Raw genomic sequence first — 24469 nt, forward strand, 5'->3', positions numbered from 1 at the left:
AACTAATGATAAAAACCGCATCAAAATCCGTTTAGTAGTTTTCAATATAGGTTAGTCACGAACACGAATCCGGCTGCTCATATGTACCTCTATTTCGAAAACTAAAGATGATTGTATTTTATAAGACGGTCACAATATACCCGTATGTGACGTCACAATCATCTAATAACTCGATAAACAAGATCTAAATATATAAACAAATCATTCGAATAGGTCAATACATTCACTCTTTCGTTCGTATTATTTTTCAACAACGTTCACTCGTTCATGACCGGTTTACCTTCAGTTAGAAGTGACGCTCACCCGCGGTTACTGTCTTCGGATTTAAAAGGTAAGTTTTTTTTTATTTTTCACCAACACAACCGAAACATTTAGTTTTATTTTATATCGTTATCATTAAATAAAAATATATATAATAGTATGGCAATTACTTTGTATAAAGTTGCTAGATCTTAAACACGGTTTGTTTTTGCTAAAGTTTGCGTTGTTTTTATCGAAAATTGCGAAAACTAGAGATCTTAATTTCCTAACTATAGCTGTCAAAATTCCGCGCTTGTTAAGCTTAACCCTCGGGGAGTTTTCTTTTTTTAATCCATTTGTTAAATAATATTGTGTGAATGTGATTCTTTAAAATCTTAATTCACTGGAGACTGTCGCAGACTTATAATGTCGCTCCGTAATTCAAGAGTACTGGATTCATTTTGTATTCCTTGTAGATGAATTTAAAATTTGATTTATTTACTCTCTTATTTACTAAACAAGTATTACTCACTGCTTATGTTTTACTAAAGCTAAATTATTCCAGAAATAAACATGCCAATTTTTCCTACGTTAATAATATTCTTTGATAGTTTTAGAGAACTAAACATTCTCTATTATTATTGTGTTAAATAATATAAAATTCATTTCTATAATATGCGATTAGTTCATGTTAATCAAAATGTATAATAAATTCTGATTAAAAACGTAAGAGTTGGCAAATATAATCCATAACACTGTTACTCAATATTTTATAACGCGCGTGATCTTAATCTGTTAGAATCTATGCTTTACCAACTAACTTACTATGTTAATAGTTTCGGATGCAAACAACTTAAGTTTTGCCATAATAAGTTAAATTAAAGTACTGCTTATAAAAATTGCAGTTACTTATCATATAATCTTAAACACAGTAATTCTAATAATTCTTTACATACAATTATAATTAGTTTTTATGTTTAATTTATAATTTCATACTATGCTGAAATAAATTACCGCTTATACAGGGTGCCCCGTAATTAATGTATAAAACGCAAATTGTAAATACTCCACCTAATTTTCTAAAACTAATTTGAGTAATTTTCCAAAATAAACTTCAAAACTATTTAAAATCTTTAATCGTAATTTGATGAAAATTCATAGAGTTTTAGCTTCCTTACATTAGATGTGACATTATTAATATATGAACTTTAAACATAAACGCACAAATAACAAAGACATTAGTAGTTTTTTTTAACGCCCATACAAATCTAGCGATCATTATGTACCTACGACGTCATTAATTCGTATCATTTTGTATGGGGCGTTTTTCAGGGATCCGCGCCAGCGCCGCAAATCTGACCCTTTAAATCCCTGTAGCTCCGAAAGTAATGATCGCAGATACCCTGTTACTTTTACAAAATTGCTTTACTATTAGCATACTCTTAATTTATATACAATTTAAAAAAATGTCATCACCCCTATTCTAGTGTTTCTAGTTTTAATTTTATTAATAAAATGATGATATAACTTTTATGCTAACAAATTCTCTGTATTTTAGACTCTCCTTAACATTTGATTCCGGTTCACATTGAAGGTCATCCACTGAACAGCGATTTTATTTCTTCCACCTAACGTCATAAACACGTTATTATTGACTAACATAATACCACAGTGGCATAGGCATTTCTAAATTCTTATGTCTGTGGACACTAGTATTCAACAGCTTCTTGCAACATTTTTGAGTTCCGTACTTAAAATGGAAGAAAATATCTACTTGGTTTTTACTTGATTGTCTTTTTGTCTGATGGCCGACACTCTTAAAAAAATATGCCGACGGTTATTATTTCAAGTGTCAGTATTTCTTTCATATTTTTAAATTAATTTTTAAAACACGAAAAACGTTATCAATGGAGCCTGCGGCTTTCGGACGCGACGATAACGACGCGACCGCGTTTAGTGGCGGGATCTTACTTTAAACATTAAATAATATCTAACAACGGCAGAGATCAAGTTTTAATTTTTTTTTTTATTTTCTAAAGAAGATGGTCCAAAATTGTATGGAGCCCAGGATCAGTCATTGTACGCTGGCGGAAATAAAAGAAATTTTTTTTAAATTTTTTTTGGTTATACAAATCTACGAATTTACTTTAATTCTTTCCTACCTACTAACTTGTAAAGAATAAAAAAAACCTACTTAAGAGTTAAAAGCCACTATAAAGTCGTAGACAAATATAATTTAAGTAGCAGATATGATTCTGCAACAAAATTGTCTAGATCTCAACTAACAAGCACCTGGCACGGGTTAATAAACCTTCTGGCACCGATTTGGCCCAGATGAAAGTTGCTGAGATATACTTGAATTGAAGTGCCTAATAGATGTTGTTGGCAATCATACTAGAATACCGATTTATTGATAAACATTTTTCAATTACATTTTGAAGGCTTTGTTGCAATGACCTTCATGTTACAATTTGCAGCTGAAAGTCAAGAGTCAGTCAGTTTAAGAAATTAAATATCACGTGTCTCAATCGGTGAAGGAAAACATCGTGAGGAAACCTGCATACCAGAGAATTACCTTAATTCTCTGCGTGTGTGAAGTCTGCCAATCCGCATTGGGCCAGCGTGGTGGACTATTGGCCTAACCCCTCTCATTCTGAGAGGAGACTCGAGCTCAGCAGTGAGCCGAATATGGGTTGATGACGACGATTAAACCGTTATCTAAGTACCATTTTTTTTTATTTCTTTACAAGTTAGCCCTTGACTACAATCTCACTTGATGTTAAGTGATGATGCAATCTAAGATGGAAGCGGGCTAACTTAGGAGGAGGATGCAAACCCTTTTCGGTTTCTACAAGAAATCGTACCAGAACGCTATATCGCTTGGCGGTATGTCTTTGTCGGTATGGTGGTAATTAGCTACGGCCAAAGCCTTCCACCAGCCAAACCTAGACCAATTAAGAAAACCTCAATCGGTCCAGCTGGGGATCGAACCCAGGACCTCCGTCTTGTACGTCCACTGCGTATAAAACTGCACCATGGAGGCCGTCAGAATACCTATAGTATATCTATATTTATACCATATACTTGTATTCTGTGACCATACTGAGAGATAAACCTTTGGACCCTACTAACTTCAAAGAAACAAATATCGTCATATTCCAACTGATTTTTATTAAATCTTTACAAATTATTACTTACATAAGCCTTCCTCATGAATTAGACTACTTTTTTATGAAAACCGAATCTGCGTTCGGTAGTTTTGAGTTTGTCACAAACCTTAGTCCACCACGCTGGCCTAAAGTGAATTGGCAGACTTCACACTTGTAGAGAATTAAGAAAATTCTCAGGTATGCAGGTTTCCTCACGATGTTTTTCATTAACTGTTTAAGACACGTGATATGTAATTTCTTAAGAAATGCACATAACTGAAAGGTTAGAGGTGCATGCCCCTGATCGGATTCGAACCTACGTCCTACGAAAAGAAGGCATTCACTCCACTGGGCTATTACGTCTCTCTCATAATTTTTGTGTAGTCTTTATAAAACAAGTATGAAGCTATGAATACGAGTACATAAAATGTATAGCAGGATTTAATTTTACTGCTAATAACCTTCCATACATATTAACGTAAAGTATTCACTATCATTCGTTAAGGTCATTTTGCAAACTTCGTTTAATAATAATCTACAATTGATGTATAGTATGCGCCAAACATTGAGTCCGCTCTGAACATGTAACACGAGGTCTTTCAGATAGGGAAGGTAAGTACTGGGTTTGATTCCCAGCCCGGATAAAATTTTATATTTTGTAAATTGGCTCACTTCTGGGCCTGAAATCATGTGGCACGTCGATGATCTTTCTACGCTAACGCTTCATAAATTAAAAAAAATATGGAATTGTCATTTATTATCGACAGGCCACGTGGTCATGTTATCGATCGGATCTGTCAATCCCATACATTTTGTTAGTTTCGAAGCGTTAGCGTTTGTAAAAAGAGAAGCGACGTGCCACATGGCTACAAGCCCTGGTCTGATGATAGACATCGGCCGTGGCTAGTCACCACACTACCGGCAAAGTGCTGCTAAGCGATTACCGTACCGGTACGATGCCGCGTAGAAACCGTCAGAGGTATGGTAAGAATAAACCTGTACCTCTTTCAAGTAAGCGAGCTTATTCTATCTATACCTTAACGTAGGTACAGGTAGGTAACGCCTACAGGTCCCCATCGTACGTATCAGACGTATATCATCAAATGGATTTTAGTATTCTTTGCATAAAAAGTCATACAAGTGCGTCCACTGATCCATATCGAACGGATTTTATCTACCGTAAAGTTAAAAATCCATTTGATGCGATGCGTCCGATACGTACGATGCGGATGTGTGGACGCCTACCATATTATGACTGCATCGTCACATAACATCAGGTGAAACTGTCTTAATATTACTACAACGTTTTTCATCATATTTTCTTTTATGCAATCATCTAACATCGTATTTTAAATGAAATGACTTTATCTTCAGTTTCCGTAAAGTAGCAGTAATGTAGAAGTGGTAGTAGCAAGTAATCAAACTATTTCAACGAAAAACGGTTATTTACGTAATATCGTTGGAATAATCATGTTAGATGATCGTATAACAAAAAAATCACTGCTGTATGATGTAAAATGACGTAGTCGAGATCATTTCGTCGATATAACTATGTTAGATGATCACATTTTTTTTAGAATTTAAACTATCGTGAGTGTTATTCATAATAATTGATTGCAAGAACCAGCTCTTGACTAAGGGCCCCGTATGGATTCGAAACTAGTCGGGCATACTCCGACCTAATATCACGTAAGTTTTAGCCGTGTTTCATAATCAATTAGATGATCACAATTACGAAAATATGATGAAAAACGATGTAGTGACTGATTATTTGAATGGTACACCGAGTTGCATAATAACCCTGCTTATCGTTTGATAAGAAAAAATGTTGTCCACGCGAATGAAGTTGCGGTCGTCTGATAGTATTAAGGATATTCTATTTGCGTGCTCTTCAAAAATCAGAACACGTTTTTGGCTACATCAGAGTTGGCTGAGACACAAAAGGTTTTATAATATTACGTAATACCTAATACATAGATGCGAGCTAGAATTACATTCATTTGGGAATTCAAACTACGAAACGTGTAAAAAAATATCAAAATATTGAGACAAAGGCCTTTGTAAAATTTAAATAAACAAATTCTTGTAAATTAAATGTAAATATTTCAATTGGGACTTAATTAAATCTTTATTTAGTGTTTTCAAATGTTGCTTTTACATATTCGTGTAGTTTTTTTTTCAAGTAGCTGTATTTAGTTTACAATAGCCAGTGCACAAGTTAATTTCAATATGTACGTACTTTGTAGAATAACAAATAAAATAAAAATTAATACTAGTTTCAGTAATAGGTATTGCACGTTCTAATTAAATTATTTTAACGCCATTTCAAATACGACATATCCGTGAAAATCACAAAAAACAAATCTAACAAAATACTCGTATTAACAACTGTTATAATCAATTCCCAGAACTATAGATTTTTTGAAAAGCATTAGTCGAAAACAACATTGTCGTCGTAAATTATGTAATAACGAAAACAAAATTGGACCTGAGTCTTTAGATATAGTTTAAATTTAGTATATTTACTTTTTTATTTTTATAATATTAGTAGTTAATATAATAGCTGTAGGTAGTTAATTTATATTAGCAGTTTTAAATTATTGTAAAATTTCTACCTTTTTATATCCCACTTCATATTTGTTCGTCATAATGTATGTTTTTTTGTTTTGTGGTGTACAAATAAAGTGTGAAGTACTTAAAAACATTGGCTGACAGATTTTCAACTTTCATAAAATGAGGTTTATCAATGATTAGATTCCAAATTGGACCTGGGTTAGTGAAAATCTATAGAAGATAGAAGTTTACAAAGTATTTCAACGTTTGTAGATTCACAAAAAGCGTATTTAAATAAGCTAAATGCATCGCTTGCTACAGACAGAAAGTATTCAAAGTTCAAGCCACAAGAAATACCGCTTTCGTAACTAAATAAATACCTAGTGACGAATTGTTTACTTAATTATGTTTAGGTGTGTAATACACATAATTTGCGGTAAATTTTTAACTGAATAGAAAAACTGCCGGATACCTTTAATTGAACGCGTGCGAAATGCTTGATAATTTATATATTTCTACTAGCTGACGCCGCGCGGTTTCACCCGTGTGGTTCCCGTTCCCGTAGGAATACGAGGATAATATATAGCCTGTAGCCTCCCTCGATAAATGGGCTATCTAACACTGAAATTAGAAATTCAAAAACTGATTTTTTTTTAATCGAACCAGTAGTTCCTGAAATTAGCGGGTTCAAATAAACAAACAAACTCTTCAGCTTAATAATATTAGTATATACCTATACCAACTGAAAAAAAACCACCCATAAACTTTACTGTGAATTTCTCTGAAGAAACAAAAACCACAACCGGCCTACGTTCGAAGTTCGAACCCAAGACCAATGCCGGATTACAATAACTTAATTCCTCAAGCAATTTTCCCCTGTGCCCTCCCCCTTGGTGCTATTCTTCGTTGTTACAAAAGAATAATTTAAATTATTATAAAAACAAAAACCCGACTGCTTTATAAACTGATAAGAGAAAAACAAGTAGGTGTCACAATATCTGTATAAAGTTCTGACTAAATACTAAATTTTTTTAGCTTCGCGTTAACTATAATTATGAAGTCGTATTTTACGTAAAGGAGAATGTATTACCTAATAAATACGGTAAATATTCAGCCAACCGAATATCAATACCTCTTTCGGTTCATATGATTGAACATAAATTTTAATGCTTCTGAAACATGAGAACTTGACATTGAGAAGCGGTATTATAATTAAAATGACTGCCACTTGGGGGTTATTCTCATAATCTGACCAAGACATTAGATACTCCGGCCGAGGTCACAGGAAATTGTGTCAAAATAACCAAAGCCGATATTCGATACAATGCGTATTAACTACAAAAGGTTTTATGACCTTTAATTAATTCATTATCAACACATATTCAACTCACTGCTGAGCTCGAATCTCCTCACAAAATGAGAGGGGTTAGGCCAATAGTCCACCACGCTGGCCCACTGCGGATTGGCAGACTTACACTTCACACACGAAGAGAATTAAGAAAATTCTCTAGTATGCAGGTTTCCTCACGATGTTTTTTCCTTCACTGTTTGAGACACGAGATATTTAATTTCTTAAAATGCAACAACTGAAAAGTTTGAGGTGCATGCCCCAGACCGGATTCGAACCCACACCCTTCGGAATCGTAGGCACTTGGCTATCACGGCTCATCACAAACTTTACCTCTTTATATTTTTTGTATAGACTAGCGGACGTCCGCGACTTCGTCCGTATCGATGTAAAAATGGAGTAACTTCTCCCGATTTCCAAACATTTCCCTTCATTTCTGTGCTCCTATTGATCGTAGCGTGATGAAAACTATACTATAACCTGCCCAGGAGTATATAAAGAATAATTGTACCAAGTTTCATAAAAATCGCGTCGAGTAGATTTTGTTTCTAAAACGAACATACACAACAGAATATATTTCATATACAGAATTGACCTTTCTACAGATTTATTTTATGTACAGATACAAATAGAAGATATAGATAATGACAATCACTACTATAAATGACGAGAGTAAACTATGGCATATGTTTTCTGTGACTAAAGTACCTAATTCATAACAATGACACGTGTTTGAAGATGATGCACCACAATTAGCCCAAACTCAAGGACGTCTATAAAGCGATCTTTCATAGTGCATGCAGTTAGGTAGTGATGTGAAAATGTGTTGTGAGCCGTGACGTTGAGTAATGTGTGAGGCAACGCCGTGGCGCAACACTACTTGTGTACATTGTGATGTTTGCTTTCATTTGATTCTTACATTGATCTATATTAGATTAGGCACTGTGAAGTATTGACTTTTGTGTTTTTTTTTTAATTTTTTTTGCTTTGGCTATTAGTATGATAATGTCATGATGAAAAATTGGATATTCTTAATTAAACTAGCAATACAATAACTGACACTTATCATTTGTTTAGTCCATATACTCGACCCTACAATACAAACAATTAAAAAGGATAAACTAACTTAAATTAACAAAACTTAATTCTAAAATAATAAATATTTTTTGTAGGTTGATATTATTATAGTTGTTTTATTTGGGTACCCATTTTCGGGTAAACAAACAAACAAACTCTTCAGTTTTATAATATTACGAGCAGTGTAGACTAAACACTACTGTAAATATGTTTTCTGTGCCCGAAGTAAGTAAGTATAGCCTGTGTTATGAGTATTTAGATTTTATCATTATCAATTATATTATCAATTATATTTTATATATTAGACGGATAGTAAACGAATGCATGTGAACGAAATGCGTATGTTGAGATGGATGTGTGGTGTGACAAGAATAGATAAAATAAGGAATGAGTATATATGAGGAAGTCTGAAAGTGGCGCCAGTGACAGAAATATTGAGGAGTAGAAGGTTAGCTTGGTATAGACATGTAATGCGTAGGGAGGAAAGTCATATTACTAGAAAAATGTTGAATGTGCTAGTGGAAGGTCATAAGAGGAGAGGAAGGCCAAAGAAGAGATGGTTGGATTGTGTGAAAGAGGACATGTGTGTAAAAGGAGTGGATGATGAGTTGACGAGTAATAGAGACGAATGGAAAAGATTGACATATTTTTCCGACCCCACTTAAGTGGGATAAGGGTAAGGAGATGATGATGATGATACTAGTTATACCTAAATATGAATATAATTTGTATAAATACACCCAGACACAAGAAATACCCGTGCTCATCACAGACAATATATTCCAGTTGTGGGAATCGAACCAACGGCCGCGGACGCAGAAAGGAGGGTCACTACCCACTGCGCCACGTGGCCCTTGATTATAAACTTCCTAATTTTATATGGTTGTACCATAGTTGCCTGTGAAGGACAAATAGTTAAATTGTGACATGTAGATAAGTCAAGAGTTCCTCGATATGATTCATCCCATTATTGTACTTACATACACAGTAGGCGGATAAGTTACGTCTTCCGTAAATAAGCTGTCAAAAGGCGTTAGTACTACTTTGTATACCCGCTTACATGCATGCATGGTGCGGGTGACAGTCCGTTTCACTCTTGAAAGTTTGCCGCGATTCACGATAATAGTAACTATTATAGTTATAGGGCAACTGTCACCCGCACCATGTTACATCGCACATAGTATAGGAACTAATTCATAATTATCAACTTCGGCTCACTGCTGAGCACGAGTCTCCTCTCAGAATGGGAGGTGTTAGGCCATTAGTCCAAGCTGGCCCAATGCGGATTGGCAGACTTCACACACGTAGAGAATTGAAAAAAATCTCAGGTTTCCTAACGATATGTTTCCTTCACCGTTTGAGACAAGTGATATTTAATTTCTTATAATGCACATAATTAAAAAGTCGGATGTGCATGCCCCAGACCGGATTCAAACCTACACCCTCCAGAACTAATTACATACCTTAAATTCAAAAGTACTATTCTGTAATGTAACTTCACCAACTTTTCAACTCTAGGGAGAGATTTTTTAATGAGAATTTATCGAAGAAATAACAGCTCTTTATAAAAGTTCTTCTCATACAAAGAGCTGTTATTTCTTCAAGCTAAACTTTTACAAAACTGTTAATTGTGTAGAATTTTTGCCGTCAGTTCCTAAAAGGCCAAATCTTTTCCTAGAATCTCTTATAATGTAAAAGATACAATGGCAGCATTGTATTGTTACATAAATAATGTAGATAATCTATGACAATTATTAGTTGATCACATAACCCTGCTTATGTTGCTTTCTTAAAAAGTATATCAAAAAAATTGCGTAAAATTAAAAAAAATATACTGTCGCGTCGTTTCAGCCAGACCCAAGAAACATACAACCAAAAGTAATGAAGTTATCGTCAGCCTAAAATTCAGTTATCACATTATGGATGATGACAGTTTTATAAATCTATACTAATATTATAAAGAGGTAAAGTTTGTAAGTTTGTAAGTTTGTCACATTTTTTAAATGGGGTAATCTTCGGAACTACTGGTCCGATTTTAAAAATTCTTTCACCAGTAGAATGCTACATTATCGGGGAGTGCTATAGGCTATATTTTATATTGGCATCGTATATATTAGCCGAGTTATCACAGTTTTTGTCATACAGGTCGGACTGAAAATCCTCTTAAACAGACTTATTCGCATGCGCTGCCTTAACTATTGTGTAAAATTGAAATTAATGTATAGAGAATTTATGTATCTTTAAAAGTTCTACAAAAAAGTCCGCGACACCATATATCTATCTTCTATATATTAGCAGATACAGTACCTTTTGTGTTTTAAAAATTATTAATTTTATATACTTAGGTTTACGTCATTATTTATACAACTAAACTTTAATCCTTATTAAAATAAATTATTTAATAATCACAAGGATATTATGGAGATAAGATTTGCCCTTTACAGTATGTTAATTACTTAAATAGTTTCGGAGATAATACAAAATTTCTAAAAGACGCAGAAATTCCGCTATATGACGCCCGGCGCTTTCATTTACGTAGTTCCCGTTCCCGTGTGAATATGGGGATTAAACATAGCCTATGACACTCGCAAATAACGTAGCTTTCTATTGGTAAAACAATTTTCCAAATCGGTCCAGTAGATCCATAGATTACCTCCTACAACCACACGAATTCTACCTCTTTATATTATTAGCATAGAAGTCTCTACTTCTCTTGGTCATACCACCACTCTCGAAGGACTGGACCGATTTCGCTAAGGGTAGGAGTAAGATAGAGAAGTTACAGGGTAGGGTAGGGTAGGTAAGCGTAGGAGTAGTGTAGGGGTAGGGTAGGTTTAGGGCCGGGTTTAGGGTAGTGGTAGGGTAGGGGTAGAGGTAGGGTAGTGGTAGGGTAGAGGTACGGGTAGGATAGGGAAGTGGTAGGGTAGGGGTAGGATAGGCGTGAGATAGGGGTACGAAAGGGATAGGGTACGGGGAGGGTAGGAGTAGGATGGGGGTAGGGTGTAGGTAAGGTAGGGGTAGGGTAGGGGTAGGGGTAGGGTAGGTGTAGGGGTTGGGTAGGGTAGGGTTGGGGTAGTGGTAGGGTAGGGGTAGGGGTAGGGTAGGGTAGGGGTAGTAGTAAAGTTGACATAGAAATTTACGCGGACGAAGTCGCGGGCGTCCGCTAGTTGTATATAAATTAAGAGTACCTAAAAAGTAGTAAAAGTAGTGTAAAAATAACAGGGTATCTACGATCATTACCTTCGGAGCTACAGGGATTTAAAGGGTCAGATTTGCGGCACTGCTACGGATCCCTGAAAAACGATACAAAATGGTACGAATTAATGACGTTGTAGGTACATAATAATCGTTAGATTTGTATGGGCGTTCAAACAAAATTGCTAATATCTTTGTTAGTTGTGCGTTTATATCTATTGTTTGTTTATTAAAAAAATGTCGGATTTAATGTAAGGAAACTAAAACTGTATGAATATTCATCTAATTACGGTAATAAATTTTTTTAATCAATTTTATTTTGCAAATATTCAGTCAGTCAGTCAGTCGCTAAGCGATTTAGCGTTCCGGTACGATGCCGTGTAGAAACCGAAAGGGGTGTGGATTTTCATCCTCCTCCTTGACAAGTTAGCCCGCTTTTATCTTAGACTGCATCATCACTTACCATCAGGTGTGATTGTAGTCAAGGGCTAACTTGTAAAGAATAAAAAAAAAAAAAAAAAACAATGTTTGCTTTTTATGTATAAATTAGTTAACATTGACCTTATTTACCCAATTATATAATAAAAATGAATATATTCAAACCTCATCATGCCCATTACGTGAGTGTATCCCCACGAAAAGGCACCTATAGAGGTATACTGGACGTTGTAGGACCCTGGACAAATGGACATATAGGACTAGCTCATCTCATTAGATACATTATCACACACGACATTTTAGGACACTTAACATAGCTACATACTTCAGCCTGCAGGCTAATTCACTAACTTTGACGTATGTTAGTTGACTTAATGAGAGAAGAGAGAGAGATGAAATTGAGATTCGATGTAACAAATGTCATCCGGTACCTACTTATAACCTTTCGTGGATATCATACAGTAGATGATAGTTCTCAGTTGATTGGATGTTTATTTTAATAGGTTCATAATGAAGACCAAATTGGCCAATTTCATGAATCAACCTTTTCATGAATGCCATATAAGGCTCATACCTTATTTGATTGCAAGTTGATTTCCCGTAATTAAACTCCCAAACAGCGAAATATGCCAGATGGCTCGAAATAGAATAATGAATGATGCTTAGCCGTGGGCAGAATAATAGGTGTCGCATTCCTTTTAGGTGATCCTACAAATTGTTGATCGTTTCTGTAATATTTTTTTAATCTATGGTAAATAACAGGCATTTGTTTACAAATCTCGCGGGGACCATAAATTTTACGAGATAAAAAGTAGCCTATTATGTTGCACAATAACCTCCTCTATCTTCCAGTGAAAGTCCCATTAAAAACTGTTCAGTCGAAGCTTTTCGTTATAGGACCTTTGATTAAAACGACTTATAATAGTTAACTGAATACACTACAATACAACTGGTACCTACCTACTAACTAGAAAGATGTTTTGTTCAAGACTATACCAGATTCTTCCGTTGATATAATTATTGCATCATAAATTCAATTGTAATCTTTGTAAGTTACTCAATACCTACTTAAAGCTGTAATGATTGTAAAAGCAATGCTCGACATTATAAAAGATATTTTATAACCATTTAGCGAATGTTTTGTAAGATATTGTTAGTCTTAATTGTAATCTTCTTCAAACAATTGCAGTCTCAATGGTATGAATTTCCGAAAAATGTGTTTCGTTTTAACAAAATTGTTGTGTTTGACTATAAGCTGATATTCTTTTTAATGTATTTCATTTAGACTTGAAAATAACTGAACCATACGGTTCTTACCAATAGATGGCTCTGCTACTCCGTCCAGCAATAATTGATTGACTTTTGACGGCCTCCGTGGCGCAGTGGTACGCGCGGTGGATTTACAAAACGGAGGTCCTGGGTTCGATCCCCGGCTGGGCATTTTGAGATTTTCTTAATTGGTTCAGGTCTGGCTGGTGGGAGGCTTCGGCCGTGGCTAGTTATCACCCTACCGGCAAAGACGTACCGTCAAACGATGTAGCGTTCCGGTACGATGCCGTGTAGAAACCGAAAGGGGTGTGGATTTTCATCCTCCACCGAACAAGTTAGCCCGTTTCCATCTTAGACTGCATCATCACTTACCATCAGGTGAGATTGTAGTCAAGGGCTAACTTGTAAAGAATTAAAAAAAAAAAAATTAGATGGACAGCCTTTATTACGGAATGAAGATATGGATAATCTCGTGTAACCTTAATCTCCTTATTGCCCTTCCTTCTTGGCGCCATTGCCCATTGTCGCATAAAAAGTGGAGCAATTCGTAACCGAATCCACACTCGAAGTCGGTCAAGAGTAGCTGAGGAAAGTGACAGTGGCCGGTCAAGGTGAGCGTTTGAGCACAACCAGATTGTTATGTCAAATTGTGTACTTTCGCACTTTGGAAATTGAAATGGTAGACAAAATTGCGCTCGCGTTGCTTCATTCAAACGTTTGATGTAATTAAATGTTCTTATCTATGAGTGAGCTAATGAGCCGTGATAGCCCAGTGGATATGACCCTCCGATTCGAATTCGGTCCGGAACATGCACCTCCAACTTTTCAGTTGTGTGCATTTTAAGAAATTAAATATCACGTGTTTCAAACGGTGAAGGAAAAACATCGTGAGGAAACCTGTATACCAGAGACGTGTGTGAAGTCTGCCAATCCACACTGGCCCAGCCTGGTAGACTATTGGCCTAACCAATCTCATTCTGAGAGGAGACTCGAGCTCAGCAGTGAACTGAATATGGGTTGATAAGGATGATGATCTATGACTAGCAGACGCCCCATGGCTTCACCCGCGTAGCCCTGTTCACGTGTGAGTACGAAGAAATATTGCCTTTAACACTCACAAACACTTCGTTTTCTATTCATCATATTTGGCTAGCTGTTGAGCACGAGTCTCCTCTTAGAATGAGAGGAGTTAGGTCTTAGTCCACCACGCTGGGTAAAGTGAGTGGCTTCACACACGTAGAGAACTAAGAATATTGTCAGGTATGCAGGTTTCCTTACGATGTTATTTCTTCAACGTGTCAGACACGTGATATTTAATTTCTCAATATGCACATAACTGAAAAGTTTGAGGTGAATGCCCCGGACCAGATTCGAATCTACGCCCTCCAAATCGAAAACTGTCAATTGTCCATTAGGCTATCACGTCACTATTAGTAAATAATGGTAGGCCTTCTGGTCTTCATCACCAGACTCCTAATAACAGTCAAAACCTACCTAGATGCAAAGTCCTCATCAATACAAATAATCAAGCTGAATTACAAAGTAGTTACTGTAAAACGTCAAAGAGTTCCATCACCTGTCCCTCGTATTCATCATCAGACCTCTAATGACTAAATGGAAAGATCTCATCAATACAAATTAATCAAGCCCAATTACAAGGTAGCTACTGTAAACCGTTGAAGAGTTCTCTCGTCTATGCGTCGATTCTATCATCAGATCAACTACAGACCTTTATTAAATTGTATTGCTTTAAACTGCATAATGAACAAATTAAAAAACACTGTAGTTGCCCTTGCGATTTTTGAAAGGTTCCCTTTCTTCAGATCCTGATCCCATCCCATCATTAGATCCTGACACGATTACCTGCCAGAGTATCCATTTTCAAACAAAAAAAGAATTATTCAAATTGGTTCAAGCGTCTTCGAGTAATTTCTGTCCACGTATGTATACAAAAAAGAAAAAAAAACAGACAGAAATTGACTGTTCAGGGTGACAACAAACCTCCTCCTTTTTGAAGTCGGTTAAATATAGATACGTGTACCAACTTGATTTGTTTTAAGACAATCTTGTTTACATCTTAAAGTATAATTATTAAAAAATAATCAAATCGTGATCTTCTGTGGCGTCGCAAGCAAACTGAATAATGTAATGATGTCAGAACGAGGCAAAACCGGGCAATAAATAATACCGATAAACACACGGATGCGCAGTTTTATATCTACGTCAACAATGGTGAATAAACAACAAAATAAATAAAGAAGTCTTCTACTTTACTTACAAACTTGAATAACAACCTCAGTCTCCTATCCAGGAGAGTTGCAATGGTTCGTGATACACAAATAAATCATAAAGGTCTCCTACAAACCCTGAACTCTGTGTTTGTTAAAATTTACTTGATTTATTTGTTATTAACGAGGAATTCAACCCCGGATCTTTTTTCTGAACCCAGGATTTTGGGATTCACAAAAACCCAGGGATTTTCGATAAATAATGGTTGCAAATTGGCGCAACATCACCGTCTTAGCCCCCGACGCAAAAATAGGGGTTATATAAGTTTATTATATAGACTTTACTTACAAACTTAAGTAGGTATACCTGTCTCCAGTGAGAGAGGAGACCTGTGTCTATCGAAAAGTGATTGCAATAAAAAAAATATTAAAAGCAGTGGCGTAGCTAGGTAACCAAGGGCCCTGGTGCAAATGTAAAAATGAAGCCTCATTACTATCTAAACTGGTTAGGTTTTATCAACCAAAAATATTAAATATACTTATTACAAATACATAACATGCTAAGCTACTTTATCATCAGCTCTTTTTCGTTTTCGAAATTTTCAGTTCAATCTCGACTTTTTGGTAAGGATTTGAGGACCCTCTGAGCTTGAGCCTCGGCTTCTGTGTAGCTACACCATTGTCTTAAAGTAAGAATTATTTTTTTTATTCAACAGAACGCTAAATCACTAGGTGGTTCGTCTTTACCGGTAACGGTAGTCAACGCCGATGCTTGCATGCCAAATAAAAAAAAAATAAGCAACTGTTTTGGTACTTTGGTATCAAAGCAATCCAAGGCTTCATATTGATTACTCGCACATACCAATTTAAATAATTGTTAATGTCTGTTAAAGTTTATTACAACGCCATAGGTATAAATAATAGTATGGTTCTTATTTCAAATCCGGAGATAAATCAGTAATTACTTTATAGTCGTGAACTTATCCGTTTGAACTTATTGATTACATTGAAATAAGTGTGACCATGAAGTCTGAGAAACTGAGAATCCAAAACAGCTGTATATTTAATAACACAATAACCTTAGTTTTTTTTTATTCTTTACAAGTTAGCTCTTGATTACAATCTTACCTGATGGTAGTTATGATGCAATCTAAGATGCAATCGGGCTAACTTGTTAGGAGTAGAATGAAAATCCACACCCCTTTCGGTTTCTACACGACATTGTAACGGAACGCTAAATCGCTTGGCGGTACGTCTTTGTCGGTAAGGTGGTAACTAGCCACGGCCGAAGCCTCCCACCAGCCAGAACTGGACCAATTAAGAAAATCTCAATCGGCTGTGTGTGAACACTCAAAACACTTTGACTAGTGCACGAAAGGTTCCGTAACATTGTCTATAAATACGACAAAAAGACTCGTTTGTTGTCTGGGAGCCCCCTCAAATATTTATTTTAATCTGTTTTTTAGTATTTTTTGTTATAGTGGCAAGATCTATGTAAATTGTAACTCTCTAACTATCACAGTTCGGACAGTGACGGACAGTGGAGTGAAGTCTGACCCTGTAGTGGTCTATTAAAATAGGCTGCTGTTCTTTCCGATCTTTCAGAACTTTCCAACTCCTTAAAGAGAATTTTAATGAAAATTGTTCATAGAACATAGAATGCTAAAGCTATAGCTTGGTCAATTCGTTCTTCACTCCTTATGGTACGCGCGAGCCGGGGAGCGTGTAGCGATGAATGAAAAACCCACGAATGATGCCCACCAGGTGGACTGACGACATCAAGCGAGTCACAGGGATTCGCTGGATGCAGGTGGCTCAGTATTGTGATGTTTGGAAGTCCCTACAAAAGGCCTATGTCCTGCAGTGGACGTCCATCGGCTGATATGATAATGATGATGATGCACCTCACTTCCCCGCACGCACGATTTCACACTCGCGCAGTCTTTCCCCCGTCGCCCGCATATCATGAGAGTGTCATCATCGATCTAGACAAGCTATAACGCTTTGGGTTAGAATAATATCATGTCCTGCGTAGTCAAAACGCGTGCCCATGGCAATGCGTGTGACGCAACACCACAAAGGTCGTGCGAACAAGTTTGAAGCACCTCCATCTACATTCCTTTGATCTCGCTTAATGAGGCATCTTGTAACATCTTTTATTATTAAATTAGGCTGTTCTTTACTATAGACTTGCGGTTAATGTTGCTCAATTAAAAAGAAACAAACAAATTAATTGTCTTTCTCAATACGACGACACCTACTAAAAATATCTTATAGTAATCAAGTTTTAGTATTGTGGAAAACTGTCCGATTTCTATATTCAATTGATGCGATTTAAATAAACGAAGATTGCGTAGGACCAGGCGTTACTTTGAGGAAGTACATTATGAAATAGCATTGTAGTCAACATTTTTAAAACTGCACATATTTAGTTTAGAACTAAGTTAATAATAATTCAGCCTATGTATATGTTATTCAGCCTACGTTAATGACCCACTGCAAGGCAGGCCTCCCTCCTAATAGAAAGGGGGGAAGCAGCTCCAACGCGGGTTGGCGAACCTGGTTGATAATGTTAAATTAATTAACGACCAGCCCCAATAGCCAAGTGGCACGTCGTTTCTCTTTCTACGATCGCTAACGCTTCGAAAACTAGAAAGATGTATGGGAATCACATTTGCTATCGACAGGTCACGTGATCAAGATCTGTCATCCCATACATTTTTCTAGTTTTCGAAGCGTTAGCGATCGTAGAAAGGAATTGACGCTACTTGACTAGGGGGGCGTACTTGAAGTTATTGATGGTGACCAAGATTGGCGACTTATAGTGTTCTCCGAGACACGGGGGAAGGCACTTCCAACTTCTCAACTCTGAACTGTGAATTTAACATTTCTTAGAAGAAATAAACTCAGTATCTTATAAAATTACCCAGGAATAGAACCCCTCATGATCCAAAACCATATGGACTAATCACTGGACCCATGAAGTAGTTGAACGCAGAGATATTCCTATACATATAAAGATAGATAATAATCTTAATATATAAATGTGAAAGGTCATCATAAAATCTCGAAAACCGCTTGATGTACAAAGCTGAAATTCGGCAGGGAGGTAGTTTATAGTTAGTACGTATTCACTTAAAACGGATTTTGCGTAAAGGCCGGATTAAAGAGGTCTAAGGTCGGACGAAGTCGCGGGCGTCCGCTAGTTTATGTTTGACCACGAAACTGTAAATCTCCCGTTTCTCATTTCCAGATGCTGGTCCAGGTGCTGCTCATCATATCGAGCGCGGCGCTCTCCAGCTGCGACGTCGCCCACCTCGAGGAGATCAGCACGGAGCCTCCGCCACCGAGACCCTACGCCTTCTCCTACACTGCTGGCAGGTACCCCGGGCACGCTGACCGACAGCATGCGGAGGTCAGTGACGGCAGCGGAGTTGTTAGAGGTACGTACCTTCTAAGCTTCATATTGGAATATGAAAGTCACGAAAAATCTGTTATAGAAGAGGAGTGGGAAATGGAAACATGGAAATTGGCATTATTGGCCTTTGATTTAATCTAAAGGTAAAAAGTCAAGTTTTTCAATAAAAGATCCTCAAGATTTTTTTTTGCAAACAAAGCCTCACTACTCCCAAGCCAGGGCCTGTAATCATGTGGCACGATTTTCTTTCTACAAACGCTAACGCTTCGAAAATTAAAAATGTATAGCAATGACATTCACTATCGACAGGTCACGTGATCAAGTTGTCGATTGGATCTGTCATTCCCATACATTTTGTTGGTTGTCGGAGAGTTAATGTTTGTAGAAAGATAATCTTAAACACTTGGTTACAGCTGGTCTCCAGTTCCGTGTAAGGGTACCATAGGAGGTACAGGACAAGTTTGTCTTGCCTCAAATACCTACCCAAAAATTGTAACCAAGAAAGTTGAGTTTCAAAAGTAACGAACAACTCAGCTGGTATAGCTGGTTATAAATACGTTCAGAATTAAAACTGAAATCCATCGATGTGGACACAAAGGAAGGTTCCTTTAAGAAGCCCAGTGTAGTGCCCACTTTCAACTAGAATAAGTAATAGGAAAACTTTGTCTGTTCTGCTTGCTGGAAAGGCGACTCCACTCTAGAAAGCACAGTGTTTGTCGACGCCTCACTAGGTGAAACAACGACATCAAGCGAGTCGCAGGGATTCGCTGGATGCAGGCAGCTCAGGATCGTGATGTTTAAAAGTCCCTACAAAAGGCCTGTGTCCTTCATGAATTGGACGTCCATCGGCTGATATGATGATGATGAATAATGAAAATATTGTGCTAATCACTATTTGAGTTACATTTTTATGGTACTATTATATCGGATACTGAGCAAATAGTTGTATCATATTTTGGTTAACAAGGTTATGCACTTGCACTACTCATCCCAAGTATCCTAAAAACCCTGCTCGGTCTCAATCAAATTTCCCTGCTAATATCAAAAAACTCCTTAACATCTCCATAAACAATTAATCAATTTCAGGAACCTTCTCCTACGTGGATCCTCGTCACAAAGTTCGCACGGTAGACTATGTGGCTGATAAGGAAGGATTCCACCCGGTGCTGAGTGACGTGCCACCAGAACACCCGGCGGATTCTGAATCAGTAGCCGCAGCAAAGGACAGACACTTCCAATTGTACGCCAAGATCGCTGAAGAGCATGCCCAACACCCGTTCCCAGACGGTGAGATATTCAAAAGATTTATAAATCTAAAGTTTCTTAGTTCCATCAACAATAATCTGTTACAGAAGCCTAGCTACCGCCATATCAGCCGTATTAATGATAAGGTGTCCCAAGACTTCAGGAGTCGCTTATGTCTGAAAGCAAAAATTAGAAAATGTAATCCATAACCTCACTTTATCTGGTGCTTCCTGAAAAAAATACCGTAAAAAACTGTAGAGTTTTCACTTCAGGAATGATAAAAGTTAAAATAAAACCGTTTTTTGCCGGGTTAAGGGTGCGCCCAATCTTATGTTGGAAACATCCTACATATTATGTTAAGTCAATGTAATATTTATTTTAAGCATTTTTGTTTCTTTTATAAGAAATCTTTATCCTTCATTTGACCCACCTAACTAATTTTGCCAAGGTACGCTACGCCACTGATCTGTTACAAAAAGAGTCATGAAATTCTCTAAATCTCTCTTCTAAATCTTTACATACATACTTTGTATAAAATATTGTGTACATTTGATCAACTGCAAGTCTTTCTGTTTTATGTATAATCTCTTTCTCTCGACATTTTAAATGTGCTTCAACTGAAAGATAGTTTATTAGGATAGTTTGTTGATTCACCATCTTCATACTATTTTTCAGATATAGCACATTTGAAATGTCGATACATCTGTAATTTCATATAATATCATTTTAATTTCATGTTGCATGTTTAACTTATTCCCTAGCGTCTCCTACTCTGTATTATTCAGCTTTACCTTATTTATATCCTTCACTATAATTTTGCACTTTTGAATCTTAAACAAAGTCGCTTTAGTTACTTTATTTATATCTCCGGAATATATTGAAAGCCTGTGATTGAGACCTTCGTGATATTAGAAAAATTGATAGTTTTACAGTTTATTCCCAATTATACTTAGCGTAAGGACCTTTGAACCTTGCTATTTCCCAATGCCATCATGGTCATAGTTGTCTACTGTACTTAACTATATTTGTAGCAAGAGCAAATTTAACAACGATCTGGCCTCACAAGTTTTGAAACAGAACTAAATCGAACTCGATGTTTAGCACAGAGATACAGCCTGACGTATCTCAAAGCTAATCCTACAGGAAAAAGATTCACGCTACCGTTACTACATCTTAATATATAAATGTGAAAGATCACAAAATCTCGAAAACCACTTGACGTAGACAATGATATTTGGCAACGAAGTAGTTTAGTAGACGTCCTCTAAGAACCAATTTTGCGAGAGAGCTGGATTAAGGAGCTCTAAGGGCGGACGAAGTCTGAATATTTTCTAAAAACTATAACTGAGCTGAATTATTTTTAATTGCAGAAACATCAGTACCCAGGCAATCAGAAGCAGTTAAAGCGGCTGCAGCGAAGCACGCACAACTCTTCAGGGTGATAGCCGAACAACACGCGAGGATCGCCGCTGAACGAGAGTTGTTGCAACAGGAGGAAGAAGAGAAACTCCATCTACAGGAACTTGGACAAGAACAATAAATGTTGGACGTTTAATTTTAGCAACAGTGACTAAGGAAACCGACCATTTTGGGCCTAGCACGTTACAGGAAAAAATAAATAACGAAAAATCCCTGATTTTATATTAAATCAAAATCACAGAAATAAATTAGAATAACACAGTTGTTAACATTTCTTAAACTGTGTTTTATGCATTTTATAATGTAGATACTTGCTCATGTTATCTTGGTTAGGCAACTGTCTATCAAAATGAAATTGAACCAGTCTGATTAGGTAATATTATACTTTAACTAGCGGGCGGATGCCCGCGATTTCGTTCGTGTGAAACTCGATGTAATCTTTCAACTACCCCTACCTTACCCCTACCCTATCCCTACCTACCTACATACCTACAATTTCGTATTAGCAACGTAATTTAGCGTTCGTTAGTGAATTAGACTGGGGGCCTAGTAATGTATTAAAAGTGGTTGGTCTCCTTTAGTAACAAGTAACACTCCATCTGAATTTAATTTATTTGAGATCAATAAACAACATCGGTTTCGTCGGGTGATGCTAGTTATGAACTTCAAAACATTATTTTGTTGATTTTATCTCCATTTTTGTTAGTAAACTTTTTGGTTTCTGAGTTATAATGCAAATACAAAATATTATAAAGGTTATCAATAACAGTAGATTGTAAAAATATGGTGAATAACATATAATTATGTAGCAGTAAATGTGATATTGATATAGTAAAAGACACGAATACAATTCTTTGAAATATTTAGTTTATTACAGACATTTTCTATTTAGGATTTTATGTTTCCAGTCACGAAATATTAAATGTTACATTTTAAAATAATAAATTAAATATATAAATATAATTTATTATGTTTAAATTATTTTGTATAAAAGCATTTGTAAATATTTTATTATGTATTTACGAGTATTTCTATATACGACATTAATTATGTTACAGTTATTAGAATAAGAAGTGCAATTATCTAGAAATTAACTGTATTGTTAATATCACCTTTTTGTTGTTTCTACTTTAACCGTACTAGGTCAAACGTAAAAGGTTAAAAATATTGTTTTGTGTAATTATTATAACAAAAATCGTGAATGAGTCGTGTTATTTTATATTTTTCTAATTTTTTACAGTTGCCATAATAAAAAAAACAAGAAATACCTACACAAGTATTTTAATTTGATAATATTAAATATGTATATTCATATAATTTTTCTATAATTAATTATTATTCTACCGTACGAATCTACAGTGAAATTAATAATGAGAAATGTCCAATACTTATGACACGGATATGTGGCCGCTTATCTTTAATTTCCAACTGTTAGTTTTGTTTTAATCGTAACTGCATTGATGACACAAAAAACGTCGCAACTCCTCCAAATACCTGTAAGAAATATAAGGTACATATAGTGTTTGTTATACACTTATAGTATTATACTTCAACACCCATAGTATTGTACTTCAACACCCATAGTGTTATAATTTTCACCCGTAGTGTAACAAACACTTCAACACCCATTGTGTTATACTTATACCTACAAGGGTGAAGGCGGCCTGAATTCACAGCGAACGAACGTGTCCATCCACACTCACAAAAGTTCATAGTTTGTTCATATAGATGTAAAATGTTTTAAGAATGTGACTGTACCGAGCCTAATAGAGGTCTTCCAAATACAAATACTCCTAAAGGTGAAACCGTCGGAGTTAAAGATGTTGAGATATCTTCAACGAAACTGTACCACTCTTTATTCTTGAGACTGAAGTTAGATGTCTGGCACAAAATACGACTCAACAATATTGCAGTCCTTTTCATCTGAAATAACGACCAAATGAATTAACTTTATCATCAATATACATATAAATAAAATTGAAGTGTCTGTCTGTGATTTCAAGATATCTGATAGATTCAAGAAGACCATGGTATTTGGATTCTCACATCATGGTAAGAAATGTCGGTAACTCCTGTGGGAACATATACCACGGTCTCGAGACGTCTGAATCGAGCAGCTCTATGCGACCTCTTTGACGTCGACGTTCCATCTAATCGGGGATCACACCCAATGCTCATTGCCATTGCCACTTTAGCTTTACGACAGTTTCTTCTTCTTCGGCCTCGCCTTGTCCCGTTTATACGGGGTCAACTTTCCCAATCATGCGGCGCCATTTTGTACGCTCCTTTGCGTCATCGTTTGTCAGGCCCTTAACATTCAGGTCCTTACGGACCTTCTTTAACCACTTTGTTGGTGGTCTCCCTTTCCCACGCTTCGTAGTATCCATGGAGAGGCACTTTTTACGATATGGTCATCTGGTCTTCGCATCACATGAAAGTACCATCTCAGCCTGGACTCTTTTGCCTTTTCAGCTATTTCTGCGACCTTGAAGCTCCCTCTAATGTGTCCCTCCCTTTACGATAAAGTCTATTTATTATTTCACAAATTAAGAAACTGCAACGAGTTTGCCTTTGTCTAGCAGTGGCCGTTTATTAGTTGGTGATGATAATAATGACCTTACACAAAATGAAATTATTTCATGTCGTTGTCAACATACCTCTTGTTGCCATTGATGACAAGGTTCTACAAGAATTATAATCCGAATGATGTGATACATCAGAAATAGTCCTTGGCTAAATAGATTCAAATACAATGAATTAAATTCACCTGCCAAAAAATTACAAGTTATAGCTGTTGTTTTTATATTAGTAGATATAGAAATTATAGAGTCATAGAAAGGAGAATGAAGGAGGGGAGAGAGATTACTCAAAATCAATTTGGCTTCATGTC

General features: G+C 36.3%; 1 protein-coding gene across 1 annotated transcript; it reads left to right on the plus strand.

Moving 5' to 3' along the window:
• The first annotated feature begins 177 nt into the window (after positions 1-177).
• On the plus strand, positions 178-22855 carry LOC112054885 (cuticle protein 16.8-like). The gene is made up of 4 exons (XM_024094819.2): positions 178-331; positions 18751-18940; positions 20002-20202; positions 21531-22855. Exons 2-4 carry the CDS (start codon positions 18751-18753, stop codon positions 21698-21700), a joined length of 561 nt encoding a protein of 186 aa, XP_023950587.1. The 5' UTR covers positions 178-331; the 3' UTR covers positions 21701-22855.
• The last annotated feature ends 1614 nt before the right edge of the window (positions 22856-24469 follow it).

The sequence above is a fragment of the Bicyclus anynana genome, chromosome 8 (genome assembly GCF_947172395.1).
Source record: "Bicyclus anynana chromosome 8, ilBicAnyn1.1, whole genome shotgun sequence".
Lineage (NCBI taxonomy): Eukaryota > Metazoa > Arthropoda > Insecta > Lepidoptera > Nymphalidae > Bicyclus > Bicyclus anynana.